This window comes from Cetorhinus maximus, chromosome 20 (assembly GCF_964194155.1).
Source record: "Cetorhinus maximus chromosome 20, sCetMax3.hap1.1, whole genome shotgun sequence".
Classification (NCBI taxonomy): domain Eukaryota; kingdom Metazoa; phylum Chordata; class Chondrichthyes; order Lamniformes; family Cetorhinidae; genus Cetorhinus; species Cetorhinus maximus.
In genome coordinates this window covers 77,991,926-78,012,379 of record NC_135898.1, presented here as the reverse complement: position 1 = coordinate 78,012,379, position 20,454 = coordinate 77,991,926, and the positions used below count along the sequence as shown (strand labels likewise).

Here is a 20,454-nt window from a genome sequence, read left to right as displayed (position 1 = left end):
TGGAAATGTACTGAAGTAGCTTAAATATGTAGACTGACAAAGGAGCTTGGTGTACAATATGGAATTAGAAAAAAACTTTCCTAACCGCAATCTATTGTCACTTGACCATTTTAGAACACTGACTGCATCTACAGTAGAACAACATTGCATTTATGTAGCCTCCCAAATATAAGGGAGGGATTTGAAAATGAGAATTCAAAAACTGAGACATTGTTCCCAGTCAAGCAATGTAGTCAGCAAGTACAGATGTGATGGGTGAATGGCATAAGAAGATAAATAGATATAATCCATCTCCCCTTTGTCCTGAGGTCCCCGGCATCACAGATGCCAGTCTTATAGCTAATTTGATTCAGTCCACGTGAGCTGAAGAAATAGCTGAGCATTCTAGACAGCAAGGGCCATGGACTACAACAACATTCCAGCAGTAGTACTGAAGACTTATGCTCCAGAATTAGCAGCACCCTTAGCCAAATCATTTCAGTACAGCCACAACACTGGCATCTACCAGACAAAGTGGAAATTGCCCAGATTTATCCTGTCCACAAAACAGAGGACATTTACCGCCCCATCAATATGCACTCAATCATGAGCAAAGTGATGGAAGGGGTTGTTGACATTGCTATTAAGTATTCACCAATAACCTGTACACTGATCAGTTTGGGTTCTGCCAGATCCACCCTGCTCCAAACCTCATTACAGCCTCGGTCCAAACAAGGACAAAATGCAGAATTAGAGATGAGGTGAGAGTGACTGCCCTTGACATCAAGGCAGCATTTGACCAAGTGTGGCAACAAGGAGCGCTAGCAAAATTGATGTCGATGGGAATTGGGGAGGAAAACTGTAACTGGAGTCAAACCTAGTACAAAGGAAGATGGTCATGATTGTTTGGAGGCCATGAATCTTGAACCTAGGGCACTGCTGCAGGAGTTCTTCAGAGTAGTGTTCTAGGCCCAATGATAAACTGTTTCATCAATGACCATTCCTCCATACTATGGTCAGAAATGGGAATGTCCACTGATGATTGCATTGTTTATCACTGCTCCTCATACTGAAGCAGTCAGTGCCTGCAAGGCCAGGACAACATTCTGGTTTGGACTTATCATGGCACAAATGTTACTTGCCACTTCAGCGCTCTTGCTGTCCTGCATTTAAATGCTGTGGACTAGGAATCCTGCAGCGAGTAACTCACCACCTGACTCCCCAAAGACTGTTCACCATCTACAAGGCACAAGTGAGGAGTGTGATGAAACATACTCCACTTGCCTAGACAAGTGCAACAAGAAGCTGACTCCATCCAGGACCAAGCAGCCTGCTTGATTGGCACCCCATTCACAACCTTAACAATTCACTCCCTCTACCACCAATGCACAATGGCAGCAGTGTGTGCCATCTAGAAGATGCACTGCAGCAACTCGCCAAACCTCCTTTGAAACCAGTGATCACTGCCACCTACAAGGGCAGTAGGCACATGGAACACCACCACTGACACATTCCCTCCAAAACATTCAACATCCTGATTTGGAAATATATTTCAGTTCCTGCACTAGCATTGGGTCAGAATCCTGGAACTCTTGTCTCGAACAGTTGCTGCCCATGTGGTGTAAGTACACCCACAGTGATTTAAAGAAGGAGACTTCCCACCCACACACATCCTGGCAATTAGGGATGTTAGCAATGGGGAATAAATACTGGCCTTACCAGCAATGCCCACACCCCAGAACTCTTTTTTTTAATGCTATTTGAAAGGTGTGATTGGACTATTAAATTCTATAGTCAGTGGCATGTCTTTTAACTAAATGTCAGCTTCTGGAATATGCTGAGGTTTTAACATTGAGTGCCTCAAGTATTGTCTAAATGTTGTCATTTTTTTTAGGTTTATTGGTTCAGCAACAATATCCTTGAGAGACCTTGCAAGTGGCCAAAAGACGTTACCATTCAAAAATATTGCATTGCTCAGTGAAAAGAAACAGTCAACTGGGGTAAGTAAATCTAACCTATGTCAGAATCCAGTGGATGTTCACTTTGGAGCTAGGGTTGGTGAAGGACTAGATTTGGTTTATCTTCAATTCTCTGTTGCATAGTGTAGTTTTCTATCTAACTTTTGAGTGATCTAACTTACACAAGGAAATGGTAAAGACTTGCTACCAAATTGTATTTGTGAGCATGACAATAGCACTTAAATTTAGCAGACCCAAAATTCAATGCTCTTCAGGAAAATGAATGAGATCTAATGCTTTTCAATACTTATTTGCACCTAAAATGTTGATGCTTGATAGTCATAAATGGGAGCATACTACTAAAGTGTAAAATATTGTGCATGCTGATGTCCTAGGTGCCTTACTGCAGCAAATCAACTTGGCTATTGTCAGCCCTCCTGCACCATATAATTCTGCTCTCCCTTTTAATCCAAAGCGTAATTTGGTCTTTTTGAGCTTGGCAAAATTATCATTCAGCTCTGTAGCATGTACGAGGACTCTCGGGTAACATCTCGCTTGTGCGTTTAGTCTGTGCTTCCTATCAACCAACCAGGAATCATTGAGACGAATGAGTAGATTGAAACTCATTTTCAATTATCTTAGACAGAAACTCAAAGATTTGGATGAATAAACATTAATGCAAAGAAACATTCTTGCTAAAGACACCTAAAGATTGTTTTGATTTTGTGTATAAATTCATAAAGTGCCTAGTTTAAAAACTGATTCTGAATTTGCAAAGGGTGGGAATGCTGGGGTTAGTGAAAGCCTTTTTTTTTTTAAAAGTCTCTGGTCAGCAGTTTGTGTAACGACGGTGATTTCATCAGTGCAGCAGGACTGCAATCCTTTGAATCATTTCGCCTGTGGAAATTAATAACAACCCACACATTACTGCAAACATTGTGTAAGCTTGTATTGAACCACCTACTTGGGTACTGTATTGGTGTATGCAGTGTTGTAACATAATCTTTTCAGAGGTGCATTGCTTAAGGATCAAGTATTGCATGTAAAATAATTAAATGTTAATGCACTGTATTAGCTAGTTTAATTGTTTGCCTACTCCTGAACATCAAATGTATGTAATTTTAGTAAATGGGAAACCTTGAGGCAATTTGGAAAGAGAAGTAAAGTTGATTGGAGCAGAGGACTTTAAAGTACAGTAATAAAAACTGGGAGTTACCAAACTGAGCTACTGCAATGCTGCCACTAGTGGGAGTGTGTAATTGTAGCATGACAAGTTAACATTGTGTCAATTGCCAATGTGGCTATAGGAATTTATAATGGTAATGGTTGACACCGAAATAAGGTGTCACAGGCAGTACATCAAAAATGTAACTTTTAAAATATTATATGTGGATACAAAGCAAACTTTTTTTCTAATTCCAGCAAGGAAATACCCAGCATTCATTGGCTACTTGACTTTCACCACTTTTTGCATGTCTTGGCTTGTGTCTCTTTCATCAGAAATGCTACTGTTCTCTCAGGAATTTCTGTGCAGCCCTTAACATGGAGCCTTCATCTTGAATGTGTCTTGTCTTTAAGGTGATTTTGCATTTTCTGGTAAAGGGCACTCTCTTAGTGGTGGCAGGTGGAGTTGAGTATGTGGTAATTATCTGTTTTGGATCATCTATTTTGGGCCAAGGATAGATGAGAATATTTTCTGAATGGTGAATAGCCAGGAACTGTGGAGGGTCAGAAAAAATTAGATGTTCTTGGACATAAATCACTAAATATTTGTGGACTCGTATGAAAAGTCATTTTAAAGGCTAATGGAATGTTGGCCTTTATTTCAAAAGAGCTAGAATTATATTTGAACAAAGCCCTACTTTGTCCATGTCTCCAGTACTGTGTTCAATTGTGGTCGTTGCACCTCAGGAAGGATCTGTTGGCCTTAGAAGGGGTATGTCACAAATAATCGAAACTTAACTTAAATTGAGACGACAGATTGCATGGGTTAGGTTTGTATCCTGTCAAACATAGAAGTTTAATTTGTGATAGAATTGAAGTGCTTAAAATTATTTTAAGGATATGATTAGTATTTATGGACAAGCGATTTCCTCCAGAATAAGGGGACAGAAAATTTATAATAGGAGCCTGGCTTTTCAGGGGTGAAATCAGAAGCACTTCACACAATGGGCAATGGAAATCTGGAACTTCTCCCTCAAAAAGCTGATTGACCTAACCCTATCAAATTTCAAAACTGATTGTTTGTTTGTCCCATATCCTTTTATGTTCTTGCCTAACACCAAAAAAAAACAATTTGGGTAGGTGGAGCTAAGGTACAGATGAGCCATGATCAGATGGAAAGGTGAGAGGGACTAGATGGCCTACTCTTGTCCCTATACTCCGCTTACTTTTGAAGTATTTACAAGAAAGGCCACTGAATATATTTGTTAAGCAGTCATCTTCTGTATAGTTGTATTCAAATGCTAGTGTGCTTCTTGCTTCCTCCCTGGTAGCAATCTTAGTATTGAACACTAGAAATAATTTTAGTAATGCAATGACTGTTGTACTCATTTCTAGCCAAGGAGAATGGGTTTCAGCATCTTTGTGTTTTATGAACTCTTTGCAATAATGTAATTCTCATTTTTGGTGAAAAATATTTTTTTAGGGAAGTATAAATGTAGTGGCTACTTATGAACCACCTGCTGGAGCTGGACCACCTAATCCATCTGATCTTGCAAGCTCCGGTGCACAGGATGCTGGAGGGGGTGAGTCTTCATTGATTATTAACAGTAACCAGTTACTAATTGTGCCAGTTTTGTGATCCATCACTTGAAAGATATGTATCATCTGATATTCTGAGCTTCATAGAAAGTGGGGAAGGTCAGTATATACTAGCGCATCAATACACTTTGCTTGTAATAGCAGTTTGATGTAACAAAGACAGACCATTTGCTTTTAAGATAGAGAACTTAAGATTGTATTAGATAAGATCTATATTTTAGCCATGGGGCTTGTAATTAAGTTCTTCGAAATGTACGTGATAAAGTAACTTTTTTGCTTTTTCGTAAAGTGGCTAGGTTTACCATTCAAGAATAGTTCTAGCTTTGTCTAAATTACCTTAAGATAGATCGGTCGTTCATGGCATTAGAATAATAAATGAGCATTGTGCCAAATTCCAGGGTATTATTGGATGTTGGGTTAAGCACAACTAATTGTGTATAAATCCTGTTGTGTAACTTTTGTGTTGAAAGAAGTTGGGTGGAGATTTGTGAGGTGCTGCCTATTAAGAGCGAGTCACCAGATATTGCAGAGAGCAGAGGACGGGAAGCGAGCCACCGTCGTACCCACATTTAAAAAGGGGGATAAAACTGACCCTGCAATTGCAGACCCACTAGTCCAGCTACCCTTCCGTGCTTTTAAAAGTAATTGATTATCCATAGTAAGCAGTAGCCAAGTTATCTTCAAAAAGAGGGCTCTCGTGCCTGGCCAACCTCCCTTGATTACATGGAAGAAGTAACATCGCACTGTAATGTGTTTTGGAAGTCTAGATCAACTGCCCATGCCTTTAATCCAACTCCAAAGCTCTGATTCAAGATAAATCCTGGGAATACATGCTAAACTAATTGATGAATAGAAAATCACATATATTCATTTCAGGATGGGATTGAAGAAGGGAATAATGAATAGGGTGTCAAGGGCTCAAGTGTTGGACCCACTGCAGTTTCTCATTTATGCGACCTAGATTTAAAATCAATATGTGGTCATGTTTGTTACCATCAGGTTGGGAAGGGCAGTAAATAGGAGTAAACAGCTCATATTGGTGAATTAGACAAAATTTTGGGAGAAGAAATCTAATGCACATTGCGCTAGCTGCTAGTATAACAGGAAGGAAAAAATATGCTAATATGTGTACTCAATAACTGGTATTGAAATAGTGAAAAATGAAGTTGAAAAAGATGCAAGTCTTGGAAGACTTGATAATGAACATGTCCAACAAAAACAGAGCAGCAATCAAAGTCAATTGGATGTTGAACTGTATAGCTAGAATGGAAATCAGAAAATGTTGTTGTGATCAAATTGAACAGTGTTCTGGTCAGCCCACACCTTGAGTACAGGGTTTGATTCTGATCACCTGAGACAGAATAAGGTGGTGCAGACAATAGCCATGAGGCTGATCACTAGTATCAGTGATTTGAGTTATTAAGAAAACAGCAGGAACTTTTGTTTTTGACCCTGGGAAAGGAGGAATCTGCGAGGCAGTCCTGTAGCCATATAAGATGATGGTTAAAGGCATGCTAAGTGTGAATTTAACTTCCATTAAAATAAATTGAGCACAAGGGTGAAGCTGGCAAAAGACACATTTTGGGACTGATCAAATTCTTCATACAAATGAACGCCATGTGGTGTGGAATGATGCTCCAGTGAGAGTAGTGGAGGCAGAAGCCCTGGAATCCTTTTAGAAACAATTGATCCTGCATTGGAGACTTTGGGATGTTTTTGAGTGGATAAATGAAGGTAGACAAAATAGCTTTTTTCATACATGTATATGACCTTGTGAATTTGTGAATGTATACAACTCCGATGGCCATCCAGTTCCAATATGTCTGATTTTCAGAAAGTGGTTTTTGCCTTTATTTTCTATACTGTACTACAGTCATTCTGGAAAGCTTTGTTTGCCTGTGAGAAACACCATCCTATGAATTCTTCAACCTACAAGCAAGGGTGTCAGGAAAGCTATTATGTAATCACACCTGTAACATCAGTATGTATAGTTTTACTTTTGTCTGGACCTTGTGCATTCCAGGTAGTTTAAAGGCTAATGGAACATTAAAATCTCAATGGTATAGTACATACACCCTGTTGACTAACTTTAAAGGATTATTGGTGATAAATATCAATTCCTATCTTAATAAAACTGTTGCAATCGGATCGAATCCAAATCTAGTTTGGATTCGGACTCCAATATTTATATAGTGTGTATAAAAAATGATGCAAATTTGGATCCTGGTCTTCATGGAGCTTTCTATCATGTGGTATCCCTTCTCAAACAAATATGTTAATGCATATGCAAATATATTTTAAGTGACTCTCAAGGTGACATAAGTTTACTGTCTTATTTGCCTGTTCAACAGCTATCAAACTGACAGGGCAAACAGTGGCTTGGACTTCAATGTCAATATTTATACTGTTTTAAGTCAGCTGTTTCTTCCTCACCCCCCAGAGCAGTATTCCAATAGCTTGTGCCATATAATGAAAATCACATTCACACCCAATCTTCCTGTGTAAATTTGTTGACCATTTCAGCCTTGGCACTTGATGGGAAGGCACTCGGCAGAGTCAGTGTTTCACCTTTTTCCTGTCTGCCTTTCCCAGAATAAGTGGAACCCAAAGATGTGTTCCCTGTGCACCTCCTAGTGGCCAAAGTAGAAAAGAGGAATGGGAGAAAAGTGGAGGACAAGTTTATCCTCCTGATGCAAGGAAGTGTGGGGGGGAAAAAAATTAATGTGAAAATCTTTGTCGTTCCTCCCTCATCACAACTCTGCCCACTGTGAACTCCTGATTTCAGTCACGTCACTGTGGGAGCTACAGAGTGGAAGTCATCCATTTCCTCTGTGGAAAAGAGAACCAGCAGGTTTGGTAAACAGTTTGGTAGGGAGAACCTTTTCTTGTTGTTTTTTTCTCTATTCTTGCATGAAAAATAGAAAGCTCATGACTTCCATTGGTACTGATTTGCTGGAGAGGAAAAGTAATGAAAACAACATTGATTCTTAGCTTGGTTAAATACTCAATTAGGTGGAACATGAGCAAATGCTCAAATATACATGGACTAGGATAATGAGGAAGGGCCAGAGATGCAGAGCTGAACAGAACTTGTGACCTCATTAGTGTCCAATGTACTAAATAAACTTGTTGGGATATTTGGAGTTATCTCTGATTTTCATAGTCCCACCCAATAGTGTTGTTTTGTTTGGTTTCTTTGGGTAGGCATCCTCATGTGGTACAATGTTGGCTGAGAAGTACCAGCTGATAAGAAACACATCAATACTTTGTATTGGTAGTTCCAGACACTTGTAGGCTGGGACAAAAAGATGTTGAATCTATTAATCAAATAGGAAACCAAGTTAACTGAATTGACCCATTATTCTCCTATAAGAAGCATTGTTGTTGTGGGCTGAAATAAGCAATTATATGCCTTGCGGAATGGTGCTGCTAATTTGAAAGGTAGAATTGAAAATACTCCTGTAAATTTGTGTTCTGAAAACCCTAAGCTTCCCTGACATGGAAATTTGTGTTTCACTCTGAAATACTGTAACCTTGTTGTTTTTTCCCTCGCTCTTTTAATAGGATCTCGCAAGATGAAAGAATGTTTGGTCATTATATAGATAAAATTATTCCTCAGGAGCAGTATTGGCATTGCTCTACTTATTCAGTTGCTCTTTGCTGGTGTCTAATGAGCAGCCCCATATAGTTCAGGGATGACTTTGCATTTTTTTTGTGTATCAACTGACCTTCACTTTGCATCTCAAACAGTACAGATATAGTGAATTTCAGACATAGGGCATTTCAGTGAATCAGCTACATTTGTTGATCACATGAAATATGGCTGGAAGTTAAAATTGCAGCTGGTAAATTTTATATTTAACTTGAATTTCAGACCTACATCCGAGAAACTAGAAAGTCTGCTTGTGATGCCTAATGCATAATTTGTCCTTGAGATTTCTGACTCGAGACTTTCCAGTGTTGATCTTTTCCCTGTCTCTCAGACCCTAGGAACAATTCTACATAATTAGTTCTACCAGAATGAAGCGATTTTATATTGTATTGAAGCTAAAGCAATAGTTAGTAATGCTAATTAGACAAATAATTACTGTTTGTAAGTTCTAAGCTAGAATCTGCAGAAATAGTTTTGACTGCACTTGGTATCCCTTGCACTAAACTAAAACCATAGTTTTATTAATGCTGTTTAATTTGTTGAAAAGGCTTTTTTGCAGGCTTGCATGTCATAACGGTCATTGTCACACAGCTATGGGGTTTATCACTTCTTTGTTGGAAATGATGCATGGTGTGGAACTGCTCCATCCTGGGAGTGCAGACAGGAAAGAATAGTCAATGAGGTTGGACTGTAGGATAATGTCACAGCACTTGGGGTATTCTGGGGGTGGGTAGGGAGTGATGGAGGTGAGCTTCCTATTTTCTTCAAGTTCCATGAGGTGACCAGCTATAGGGGTTCAACATTGAATAAGGTTTAAAAATATTGATTGTTTCTTTTCCTTGATTGGTCCCAACTGGAATAAATGGGCACTTCAAGTCAATGAAGGAACTGATTGGCTCCAGTAATAAACATTCTTTTGATGTTGTTCATGTCTCTTTTTTTAAAATCTACAACCAGAGGGGCTACAGTGATACATCATACAGGCAAGTCAATTTGGTGTGCCACTTCTTTATAATTTGGCGCTTTATTTTTTACCAACATGTATCTTAGGGTGCACTTGCTCCATACAGAGTCTGTTGTGAATTGAGACCTGGTCTTTATTATATCCTCTGTAATAGATGAGAGTTACCCAGGTCTAATAATTTTATCACAATTGTAATTGACTGGACAAAAAAAATTGATCACCCCACAGACTCCTGTTGGCTCTGACTGTATCATATAAAGGCAAAACACATCCAGCTACTAGACCACTGCCTTCATTGGTTAAATTCAGTGGCAACTTCAGCATGATTTATGTGAAATTATACCTGGGGAAAAGGCATTGGCTTCAGAACAGGAGGACAGAAGAAGAATACAAAAATCAGCATTGCCAAACTTTGATTATTGAAGGTTTTCTAAGTAAATTATTGGTAGAGTTACCAGCTATTGATGCTGAGTCCCCGAATCCCCAAACAGCAGGAACTTCAGAGATCAATTCAACGAGGGCCACACCTTTTGTCTCCAAGCAGATGATTAGAATGCTCATTGATACAAGCTTTGAAGTAAGTAGCCTGCCGGTGTATACCTGTGTGGCCTCAGGAAACCAGAAAGGAGAGCAAGAACTCTTAAGGGTTGGGAAGAATTTGTTTAACCGAGATAAAGGTAGAGTTTCTTTCAAGAAAATGTATCTTCCATCTTCTCAGAAGTATTTGCCGTGTTAAAGAACTATTGTCATCGTTTGAAGAGATGTCATAGTTGTCATGTTTCTTGTGATACTGATCATCATGTTACGTTGTCTTGTGGAAGGCAAGGAAAATGTTTCCATTTTTTTTTAACCAACACTCAGATTCCTTTTTAAAAGATGATAATTTGTGGGTCCCTTTTGGAGGCTGGGTAAAACCTGTACCCAAACCATACAGACTTGTAATGCCCTGGGTTTGACCCCTAGTCTCTGCTGCATTAGCCAGATCAAGAGTTAGAGGCTCGAGTAGCCACTACATCTGTGGCTAGTTCAGATGTGATTCCCAGGTGGTTTGTTAGATGACTAAGCAATGGTAATGACATTGACTATCAGGAAGATGGTTAGGGTGTCATTTTGGAGATGGTCAATCCCTGGCACAAACAATTTATTACTGCTAGCGTGGGCTTAGATTCATGATGTGTGAGCAGTGAATTTAATAGAATACAAGCAGAGAACATTAAGTTTCCGTTCTAGAATGATATTAGGGCAAGTATGTGTCCGTGTGCTTTTATTTATTTAATTTATTTTTTGATTGGATGTCCTGTCATTTACAGATGAAGATGAGGATGCAGAAGATGGAGCAGGCGATGGTGGGGATGCAGGAACTTCTGCCGTTCCCAGTACACCAGGCCAGGCAGCGGCACATGTCAGCAAAAGACTCCGGAAGAAGAAAAGCAAGAGATTACTTTCAAACAAACCTCAGGATTTCCAGGTACATAACATTCTTTCCATAAATTGAGGAGGTCAAAAATTGAGCTTAGTTTATGCCCCTGCAGTTGGAATTTCGGTTTGGTAAGCTTACTGTAAAATTTGTTTTTTGATTTTTGCTTATTTGCAGAAAGTAATTTCTCTGCAATGACTACAGAAAATGTCTTGTGGAAGTAATTCAGATAATCCAATGCCCAAATTGTAGAGGCTGAAAGACTTGCTTTTAAAATGCAACATTTTAATCTTCTCTCCATCAGGACCCCATTTAAAATGGAAATGGCTGAAAAGGGCTATGTTCAATTTTTCACAATTGAGGAATCTTTTGTCATTTTTCTAAAATATTTTTGCAAACTTTTTTTTGCTTCTTATACCATTTGCTTTTCAGATTCGGGTGAGGATAATCTCAGCTCGTCAATTACCTGGTAATAATGTAAAGCCAGTTGTGAAAGTGACAGTCTGCAATCAAACCCATCGAACAAGGATACGAAGAGGAAACAATCCCCACTTTGATGAGGTACAGGGAAATCTTAATCTTTATCAACCAGAACTCACTAACTGTTTTAGTTAGTAACTTAATTTTGCACTGTTTAAATTTTTAATTCTGGAAAACCACTGTCCCTAGCTAGTGAGTCACTAAACAGCTGAACTTTGACAGTAACTGGGAATATTTAAGAGTGTACACAACTGAATTACTGCTTCACTTGCGTATCTTGTTTTTTAAATATCTGGCTCAATGGTGTCCGTCCTTCTGTGCTGAAATGCCCATTATTCTTCAAAGTGCAAGCAAGTACTTGAGCACCTAATCTAGGCTGGCGTTTCTAGGCGTATGCATTGTTGGAAATGCCATCTTTTGGGATCAGTTCTTTGAAACAAGACCCCATTTCCTCCTCCCCCTCCCCCCCCTCCCCCCCCTCCCCCCATCTCATGGCATTTTTCAAAGCAGAGATATTTGCCCAGTGTCTTGAAAACTTTTGTCCCTCAATCATTACCAGTAATTGGGGTTAGTGAGACCTTGGTGTGTGCAAATTAACTACCATCAATTAAATAAGTGACTACAATTCAAAAATTTGTTAGTCATTGATGTACTTTGGGATCCTGAGAACATGAGGTGCTATATAAATACAAGCTTTACTAATTGGGGAACCATGTTTCTGTTATGGGATTGGTTGTTTAGTCTGAGAAACTGACTTCTACTGATTACCATCAATGATATTCATGAACAGAGGCCAGATGGACAGTAAATGGTAGTTTCCTCCCCTCCAAAATAGTAGCATTTCACTCCTGCAAGATATTCTGTGTAGGTGCCATACCAGTACTTTTCCAGCGTAAGTAACAAAATGCACATGTTCGTTAAGGCTGAGTTTCTAATTTTGCTGCTGTTGAGTGATCTGAAACTAATTGGCCACAAATAGTGTGTTTTTTAAATCCAAAATACGGTTTCTTTACTGAGCTGGAATGCACATGAGATTAAATTTCAGTATGTGCTGGAGATTAAACAAAATTGGAAGTTCTCATTGTGGCCACTGTTGTATGAACATTTTCTCCATGAATTTCTTCCTCCTGTAATTTTGCTAACCTAGAGTTTACTATAAATGTGTTCTACTGAAGAACTCACCTTTCCTTTATTCCCACCACACCACTATTCAACATGTAGAGCTAAAGAATTGGCCCTTTTTACAGAACTTCCTGTTTTATATTTAGAAAAAGTACCAGTAAACATTCTGACATGGAAACTTCCTGTATCTGTATATTCATTTTCCTTTTCTTTTTCTGCTATAATAACATGAATTTATGAAGAGACCAAGTCCCATTGAACATTTGTGGCCAAAAAAAGGCTGACATGTCCTTTGATATTTCTACTTGTAGTGTTTGGGGATGGGGGTGGTGGAGAGAGTGAAGTAACATCAGATTTGTCAAGTGGTTTTCTGGTTATGCAAGGGAGGATTTATGCATGGGCCCTGATGATCAAGGGAGGCTTTAAAATCACCAGTCCTCCAGTCTTTGTGAAGGCCATTCAGGCTTTCCAAAATCTACTTTTATCCTTTGACCCCACCCCCCACCTGCCTCCGCTCCTAAATGAATATCCTGATTTACAATGAGTGCCAAATACCTGTTTGCAGCAGGATGATTCTATTTGTGCAATATAAATATTGGGTATTGGGGTGTATGGATGGGTGGCAGATAAGTGTAATCAGCCACCTTAGCCAAAGAGATAGCTAACAGAAATTGACTTGTTGCATTTGAAGTGGGTGTTGAAGCATACACCATCTACACATGTAACCACGATTCTCAGTTCCTACACAAAACATGACCAAAGACGTCACTGGCTATAAAACTATCCTGCCCAAAACTACGTTATCTAAAGGGAGGATTGAAGTCCAGTTAAATATTTGGATTGGAGGGAAAAGAGTTTGTGTGTTTATTTATATTGTGACTGTATGAGGGGTTTCTCAGTAATGGTAGTTCCACAGGAATAGATGTTGAGGGTCTGTTTCCTTTTTTCCCTATATTTATCTTTCTCATACATTCGCCATCCGCTCCTCTATTTTTCTCTTTCCCACCACTGCACCCCATGTAAAATTCCAATGGCAAGTTGGTAAGAAAGAAAGGAACCCGGTATTAACTCCCAGACAGAGCTTTGTTCCAACTCTCAAATCTCCATCCCAGATCACCTGTTTCCCCTTTATATGCACCCAGTGAGCTAACCAAATAACCACTAATTACTAACTTAATCACCTGTTGGACTATTAACTATTTCTTATCCTAACTCTCCATCATAATATCATATCTCCCTATTGACAATGTAGGATTGTGGAATCATCCCTTTCGTCATCGAGCCATACTGCAGCATTCATTCTTGTGTATCTTTGTGGTGCAAGTTCCTTTTATTAACCAATGGTGTTTTTCTGCCATCAGATTTTCTTCTACAATGTAACGCGATCACCAGAAGAACTATTTGATGAACCAATCCAAATTAGGGTAAGTTTCGCTCAGTTACAATAAGTTAGGATTCTGCTGTGTGGGAACATTTTCTGAGTCCTGTATTTTATTGCTTTCTCTCTAGGTATACAATTCATATTCACTGCGATCAGATTCCTTAATGGGAGAATTCAAAGTAAGTTTCTTTTTAAGTTTCCTTATTTGTTTAATTATTAGCTTTACATTGATCTTTTGGTTCCATAACACTGCCAGTGCAGCTATTTTTAAATTTGACCATTCAATAAAATCCTCTGGTTTTCTTAATCTCCTATTCCTGAAATGCTGTCTGTTCCTACAAGCTTTCCTCTTAAAATGGGACAATGGGTGTCTTGAACGTGGCCTCTGCAAGTAGCTTTACAAGGTTATGGGTAGGGCTAAATATAGCTGCTATTGCACCTGATGGATCCCCTCTTGCAGAGTGGTTCCCTACTATACCACTGACTGCCTCCCCTGCCCCTGGTCTGCTTTCACAGCTGCAAGAGAACAGGAAGAGGAAATCTCAGCATTGCTGTAAATGCAAGCATTTCTGTTCTTTCAGCTCCAACTACTAGTTGAGGTAAACAATAGAAAACCTTGATCTGCAGGGCTGTTTTAGGAAAGTGGGGGTTGGATTTATGTCCAGTCCATATACTTTGTTTTCTCCCCTGACTTTGACACCTGTTTAGGAGTTAAATTATAGTTTATGAAATAGTCATCATTTGCTAAACATTTATCAGCCTTTTTCAAAAAAAATTTAATAAATTCGAGTGTAGGGCAGACTGGTGTTCTGATGTCTAGTATAATAGTGAAGGGTTAGTTGCTTATTATCTTAAAATCCCAGATTTCCAAAGTTTCAGACTGTTCTGAGTTATGTCTTCCACAAATTTAATGGATGCTGCTAAAATTTGGGCAGCTTTGTCTTGAAGCCGACACAAACAATGAGCAACTCCTGTCACCGATCCTGCCTTAAGCAGCAACTGTCTTCCCATCATTAAAGGACAGTGTGGTGACCTAATGTACAGTCATTTAATTGTAATTGTTTAATATTTTGTTAGAAATCCCCCTAATCATTTTAGATTGGCAGTTAATGCAGTCTGCAGTGCATAATTCCCTGATAACCCATTACCATTTGTCACATGCTGAACTTTCTGCAAAATAAGTCAGACTTAGAGGTTAACCATTTCATTTGTTTTTCAGCTGGACATTGGCTATGTGTATGATGAACCAGGTGGGTAACATTATTTTTCCTTATTTTGCAAGGAAAATATGCTTTCTTCCCCTTTCCCAAAATTGCTAGACATTTGTAGGGAGAGTTATTCTATTTGTCAGGCCCCTTTCCTGTTGAAGCTCAGTGTGCTGCTACTGTAATTTCTATGCAGTTACATCTTGTTTCCCAATGCTTGTGGGAAATGTCATATCCTCCTCCAGTGATGTCATTCCTGTTTCCTCTTTTTTTTTCTTGAACAGAGAAATATTAACCATCAGCAGCTAAGTGAGTCAATCCAGTCAGTCAATGAACACATTGAACAGAGTGGGAAGAACTGACCCTGGTCTCTGCTGTGTTAATTGATTATAGTTCGGCATCGATAGAGGCTTATTGTTCTTTTGTGTGGAGGGGGCCTCCTGAAATAGGGAAGAGGAAACTGTCTGTTGTTTCAACTTTATTTGCTATCCAGTAATTCATACTAGAAATATGTATACTGGCAGGGCTCCACTGTTGTGCTCCTTTTTTAATTGAATAGTACGCTTGAATCAGTTGAGACCAATGGTCCCTCTAAGCTGCACTGTTGCCAGACCACGAGCAAGCAGTGGTCCCTTTAAGATGTGTATGGCAGCTAATGGGCAGTGCACAGCTGGGAAATTAAAGGCAATTTGGTTAGGACTGTGCTAAAATTTGGCTTCACACATGATTAATGACCAATTAGATAGATACTAGTATACTTTGGTGCCTGAGGGGAAGAAATCATGATTTGGACCAACAAGATGAAAGTTGTTTTTTTTTTTCTTGACTGGCACTTTTGCACTGAATTGAAGGATGCAACATGATGGGTACAGCTTGCTGCATGTCTTTGATACAAGGCTTTCGCTTGGATGCATGGCTGACTTGTAACTGTCCAATGTTCATAGCCATGAGTGACTTTTATAATGGGAGCTGTGTTCATCTCCCATGGGACTGACTGAATTGCCAGTAGTTCAAAAGAGGCTACTTTAACTAGGATTTCCCCCAGCAAAATAAACTGAACCTGCCCCAAGGTTCAATATAGTCCAGTGTTAATGAACAGCATATGCCCCAGTTACCATTCTAGGGAGCTGTTCTTTCCACTGGGGTTGCACACATTCCCCTTCAGAGGAGAGCTAGCATTCAGGTTATCAGTGCCCATAATATACACTGGATGGATGGAGAGATGCATAAATGTATGGCCATTCTAGACAAGTCTGACTGACTGACTATGTCTAGTGGTCAATGGAGGTTCCACTTTACAAGCATGTTGTGAAAAACCAGAAGAAGCATTTCTTAATTCAAAATGTATTCATCTAAACAAGAGCCAGACTGCATGGAGCTCTTGAGCATTCTCAACCAAGTAACAGGTTGCTTTAAATAGTTTTCAATGGAGCCTTTCGCTTTTGGTTAAAACATCAAAATAGAGGGATTAAAGTTTTCCATTACTGTACAACTTCAGGGAAGATGGAGGCATAGTGGTATTGTCACTGGACTAGTATTCCAGAAACTCAGGGTAATGCTCTGGGGGCCTGGGTTCAAATCCCACCACAGAATGGTGAAATTTGAATTCAATAAAAATCTGGAATGTAGTTAAAAACCCATCTGATTCACTGATGTCCTTTCGGGAAGGAAATCTGCTGTCCTTACCTGGTCTGACCTATATGCTAATCCAGACCCACAGCAATGGGTCAATTGAACAAGGGCAATTAGGAATGAGTAATAAATGCTGGCCTAGCCAGTGACACCCACGTCCCATGAATGAATTTTAAAAAAACTTAGAGGCCTTTATTGAGGCAGTGAGGAATTTACCAGCACTTAACAAATATTATACAAAATCTAAATTTCAAGTAATGCCAGTGGATGAAAATTTCTCTTGCTTTTGTAATCTTACAATGATGCAGCACTGAAAGAGGTAATTCAACCCAGCATGCCTATGCCAACTTTGATAGATCTAGCCAAATAGTTCCACTGGCCAACCATTTCCTTATTCTCGTGTTTGTCCAGTCCCTGTTTGAAAGTTGTTGTTGAATCTCCTTCCGTTGCCTTTCAGTCAAGCATTTCAGATCATCACCACTCGCTGTGTTTTTTTAAAACAATTTTTTTTTCCGGTTCTTTTGCTGATCAATGTAAATCTTTTGTCCTTTTTGGTTGTCACTGGAAGTAGTTTCTCGTCATGAGTTTTGATAAGAGTATGTGATTTTGAACGCCTCTCTCAAATCTCCCTTAACTGTCTCTGCTCTAAGAACAGCAACCCCAGTCTCTAATCCCCCTGCATGGCTGAAGTCTTGCATCTTTCATACCATTCCAGTAAATCTCCACAGCACCCTCTCCGAGGTCTTAGCATCATTCCTAAAAGTGTGTAGCTCAGTATTGGCTACAGTATTCAGCTGGGGGTTAACCAGTGATTTATAAATGTTTAGCATAGCTTCCTATTTTTTGTACTCTCTCTCTCTCTCTCTCTCTCTCTCTACCTCAATTTTAAATCCAAGGAATCAGCCATTTTAACTTGTCCTGTGCATGAACACACCCCAGATCTCTCTGTCCATTCTGTTCCCCCTTTAAAATTGTACCACTTAGTTTATAATGCCTCTGCTAATTCTCCTTAGCAACATGAGTCACTTCACACTTCTGCATTAAATTTCATCTTTCTTTCGTTTGGCTGTTTCACCAGTCTGTGTCCATAGGACAGGACAGTTGCTATCCTTCTTACCGTTTCTTTCACATTTGAGTTAATCATCTGCAAACTTTGAATTCTGTATACTCATGTCCAGTTTCTTAATATACATCATAGAGTAATGGTCCAAACACAGCCCTTTGGTACACCACTTCCCTCCAGCCTGAAAAACAGCTGCTCACCAACTTCCTGGCTCTGAGCAAATTTTATATCCATACAGTCACTGCCCTGCTTTAATTTTGCTAACCTTACGTAGTCTTACATGTGCTTTATCAAATGTCTTATAAAAATCCATTACACATGGCCAGGATTTTTCTGGCCCCGTCCGCTGCCAGAATCTTCCGCTCCTGCCAAAAGGCTGCTGCATCCCCTGTGGCAGGTCCCGGCACGGCTGGAAAATCCCAGCCAACATCAATTATATGACTTCAAAGTCCTCAAGTCAGTCAAACACAAATTTGTTTTTAACAAATGAGCAGGCGTGTAACATTTGAAATCCTCAAGTCCCCTGGCACCACTCCTATCTATAAGAAGCATTAGAAGATTGTGGTCAGAGTCTCTGCAAGTTTCATCGTGCTTTCCTCAACACCCTAGTATACATCCCATCATTTTTGCTCTGAGCACTACCAATCTTTTATATACTTCCTCTTTACCTTTTAGCACCTCTGCCATGCCCCCTGCCTCCACTCGAAGGTCTCCTTTTTGGTCTCCAATCTGTCACATCCTTCCTTTGACCGCACTTTTACTAATTTTCAAATTATCTATTAATCTATTCTCATACACGATCTAATTCCCTTGTTCAGTTTTCCTCTGTACTTGGTTGAATTCAGCTTGGTCCTCCACTGAACTATGGACCTAATGTTTATCACAACCACTTTGTTTCATTTTAATTTCTATATCCAGGAAAATCTAGTTTTCCCTTTAATGGAATGTGTTCAGTTTGTTCAAGAACCTTCTCCACAATGAAGGCCTCCCATTGCTCATTTGCAAATCAATTATTGGTCCAATCTACCTGTGATCTGGTTGTGGTGATAGGATGTCTACTCGATTAAAAGATACATAATGGTAAATGGTCCCCACATTACTTCTGCTTTAAGTTCCTATTGCCAGGCAGTTTAGTGTTGCTGGTGTTGGGCAAGTCCATTTAAGCTGAATTTTTCACTGCCCCATAGGACATGCTATTCTAAGGAAATGGCTCCTGCTTCATGATCTTGAAGACACAAGCACAGGGTCCAAGGGATACATGAAAGTCAGCTTATTCGTCTTGGCGACAGGCGATGATCCTCCGGTAATTATTTTTTCTGATGTGTGCATTTGAAGCAAGAATAAGGGTTGCCCCCTCCCCCCCCGAAGTGATGTATCAATTTACCCTTGCTCTTGGAGTGGTTTAACTAAATCCCTTTGCCACTGATGAGATGTCTGCAGTGTTTAGGTCTCCTGCACGTATTTGCATTCATAATGTAACCTGTGATACTTAGGGAATCGCTACTGAAGTGTTTTGCAAGGTGTTTTTGTATTGTTGCAAATGCTAATGAGAATGTGACAGTTTGGCCTCCTCTCTCTTTCCCCCCCCCCCCCCCCAAAAAAAATGCATCAAGGAAAACATCATTGTGACCCCAACAATGAGCATGAGCCTTGATTGAAAATGGATGACAAACAGGCTATTTTGAATTAAGTTGGCCCTGTCATGACTCTGCTTTATGCCAAATAATGATTTTTAATCCACCGGCTGGAAACCTGAACTGAACTTTTAAAACCAGACTTTTTAAAGAGACAGACTAAAGTGAATTGAACTGAGCCCAAGATGGCTAACCCCAAATTTGCATTACTGTACATTCCCCATTGCAACTCATTGGAGTGCAGTCAGTTTGTCTGCCAAACCCGTCAAAGACAATTACTTCAGGGGAGTGTGAAGGAATCGCATCATTCGCAAGATATTCGTAGCAACCACCTGAGGTATTCAACTTTTGGAGACAGGCCAATAAGACTAATCACTTGGATAACGGGACTCTGGTTAAGTTGTCTTCCAGACGTGAACTAATCAAATCACCATTGGAATACATGGATGATGTCTATTTTTTAATCTCCCTGGCAATTGGCGAAGGAAGGTCACATGACAAACCATCCCTTTTGTTTTAAGCACATGTTTTCTTAACAGAACTGAGGACAAGCAGCTGAGGTAGAAGTCCTAAGTGGGGTCCCTCCTGCCTTCTCCTTTCTCCAACACCTGGTAAGCTTAGAGCCCTGTGATCACACAGGGATGCCCTGTTGCAGCCACAGATTTCGTAAAAGAATCCAACCCAGCACGATCGTATCCCAAAGAACACCAACTCAGTTGGCTACATTTCTAAATTAGAAGCATTGAAATCACCAAATTGAGCCTTAAGCCAGCCCAGTCACCAAACTACTTTTTAAAACATTTTTTTATGGATTCTAATTTGGCCAACCTATCCTTCCCCAGTGTAGTGTGTGTAAAGTTGGAGTGTATTTTAATAAACTAACCTCTTTTTCTTAAACTCTCAAAAACCTGTCCTATTGGTTCTTTTCTGATTGGTGTGTAAACAGTTAAGTACTCACTGGCTTGGCAAGTATATCCTCTTAAAACAGAAAACCTCTTGCGGTCAAACTAGGAGAGGACAAAGAGAGAGCCATTCAACCCCTCGCCTGGTTGTAACAGTCCTATCTGGCGAATAGTTAGTGGGGCATAGAGATTTGGGGAAATTGGTGGAAATAGTTTGTTTTCTTCAGGAAACAAAGTTTTTCACTGTTTGAAATCCAAACTGACAAGTGGCAAATTTTTTGAACAATCTTGCCAAAATGGTC

At 39.6% G+C, this 20,454-nt stretch overlaps 1 protein-coding gene across 1 annotated transcript in view; it reads left to right on the top strand.

Moving 5' to 3' along the window:
* myofl (myoferlin like) overlaps positions 1–20,454 on the top strand; it is a 223,362-nt gene that overhangs the window by 36,038 nt on the left and 166,870 nt on the right. The window contains exons 4-11 of the mRNA XM_078564961.1: positions 1,874–1,979; positions 4,585–4,684; positions 10,627–10,784; positions 11,166–11,294; positions 13,697–13,759; positions 13,845–13,895; positions 14,936–14,966; positions 18,804–18,919. Of these exons, the coding sequence (XP_078421087.1) occupies positions 1,874–1,979; positions 4,585–4,684; positions 10,627–10,784; positions 11,166–11,294; positions 13,697–13,759; positions 13,845–13,895; positions 14,936–14,966; positions 18,804–18,919 (754 nt within the window). The remainder of the gene's footprint in view (positions 1–1,873; positions 1,980–4,584; positions 4,685–10,626; positions 10,785–11,165; positions 11,295–13,696; positions 13,760–13,844; positions 13,896–14,935; positions 14,967–18,803; positions 18,920–20,454) is intronic.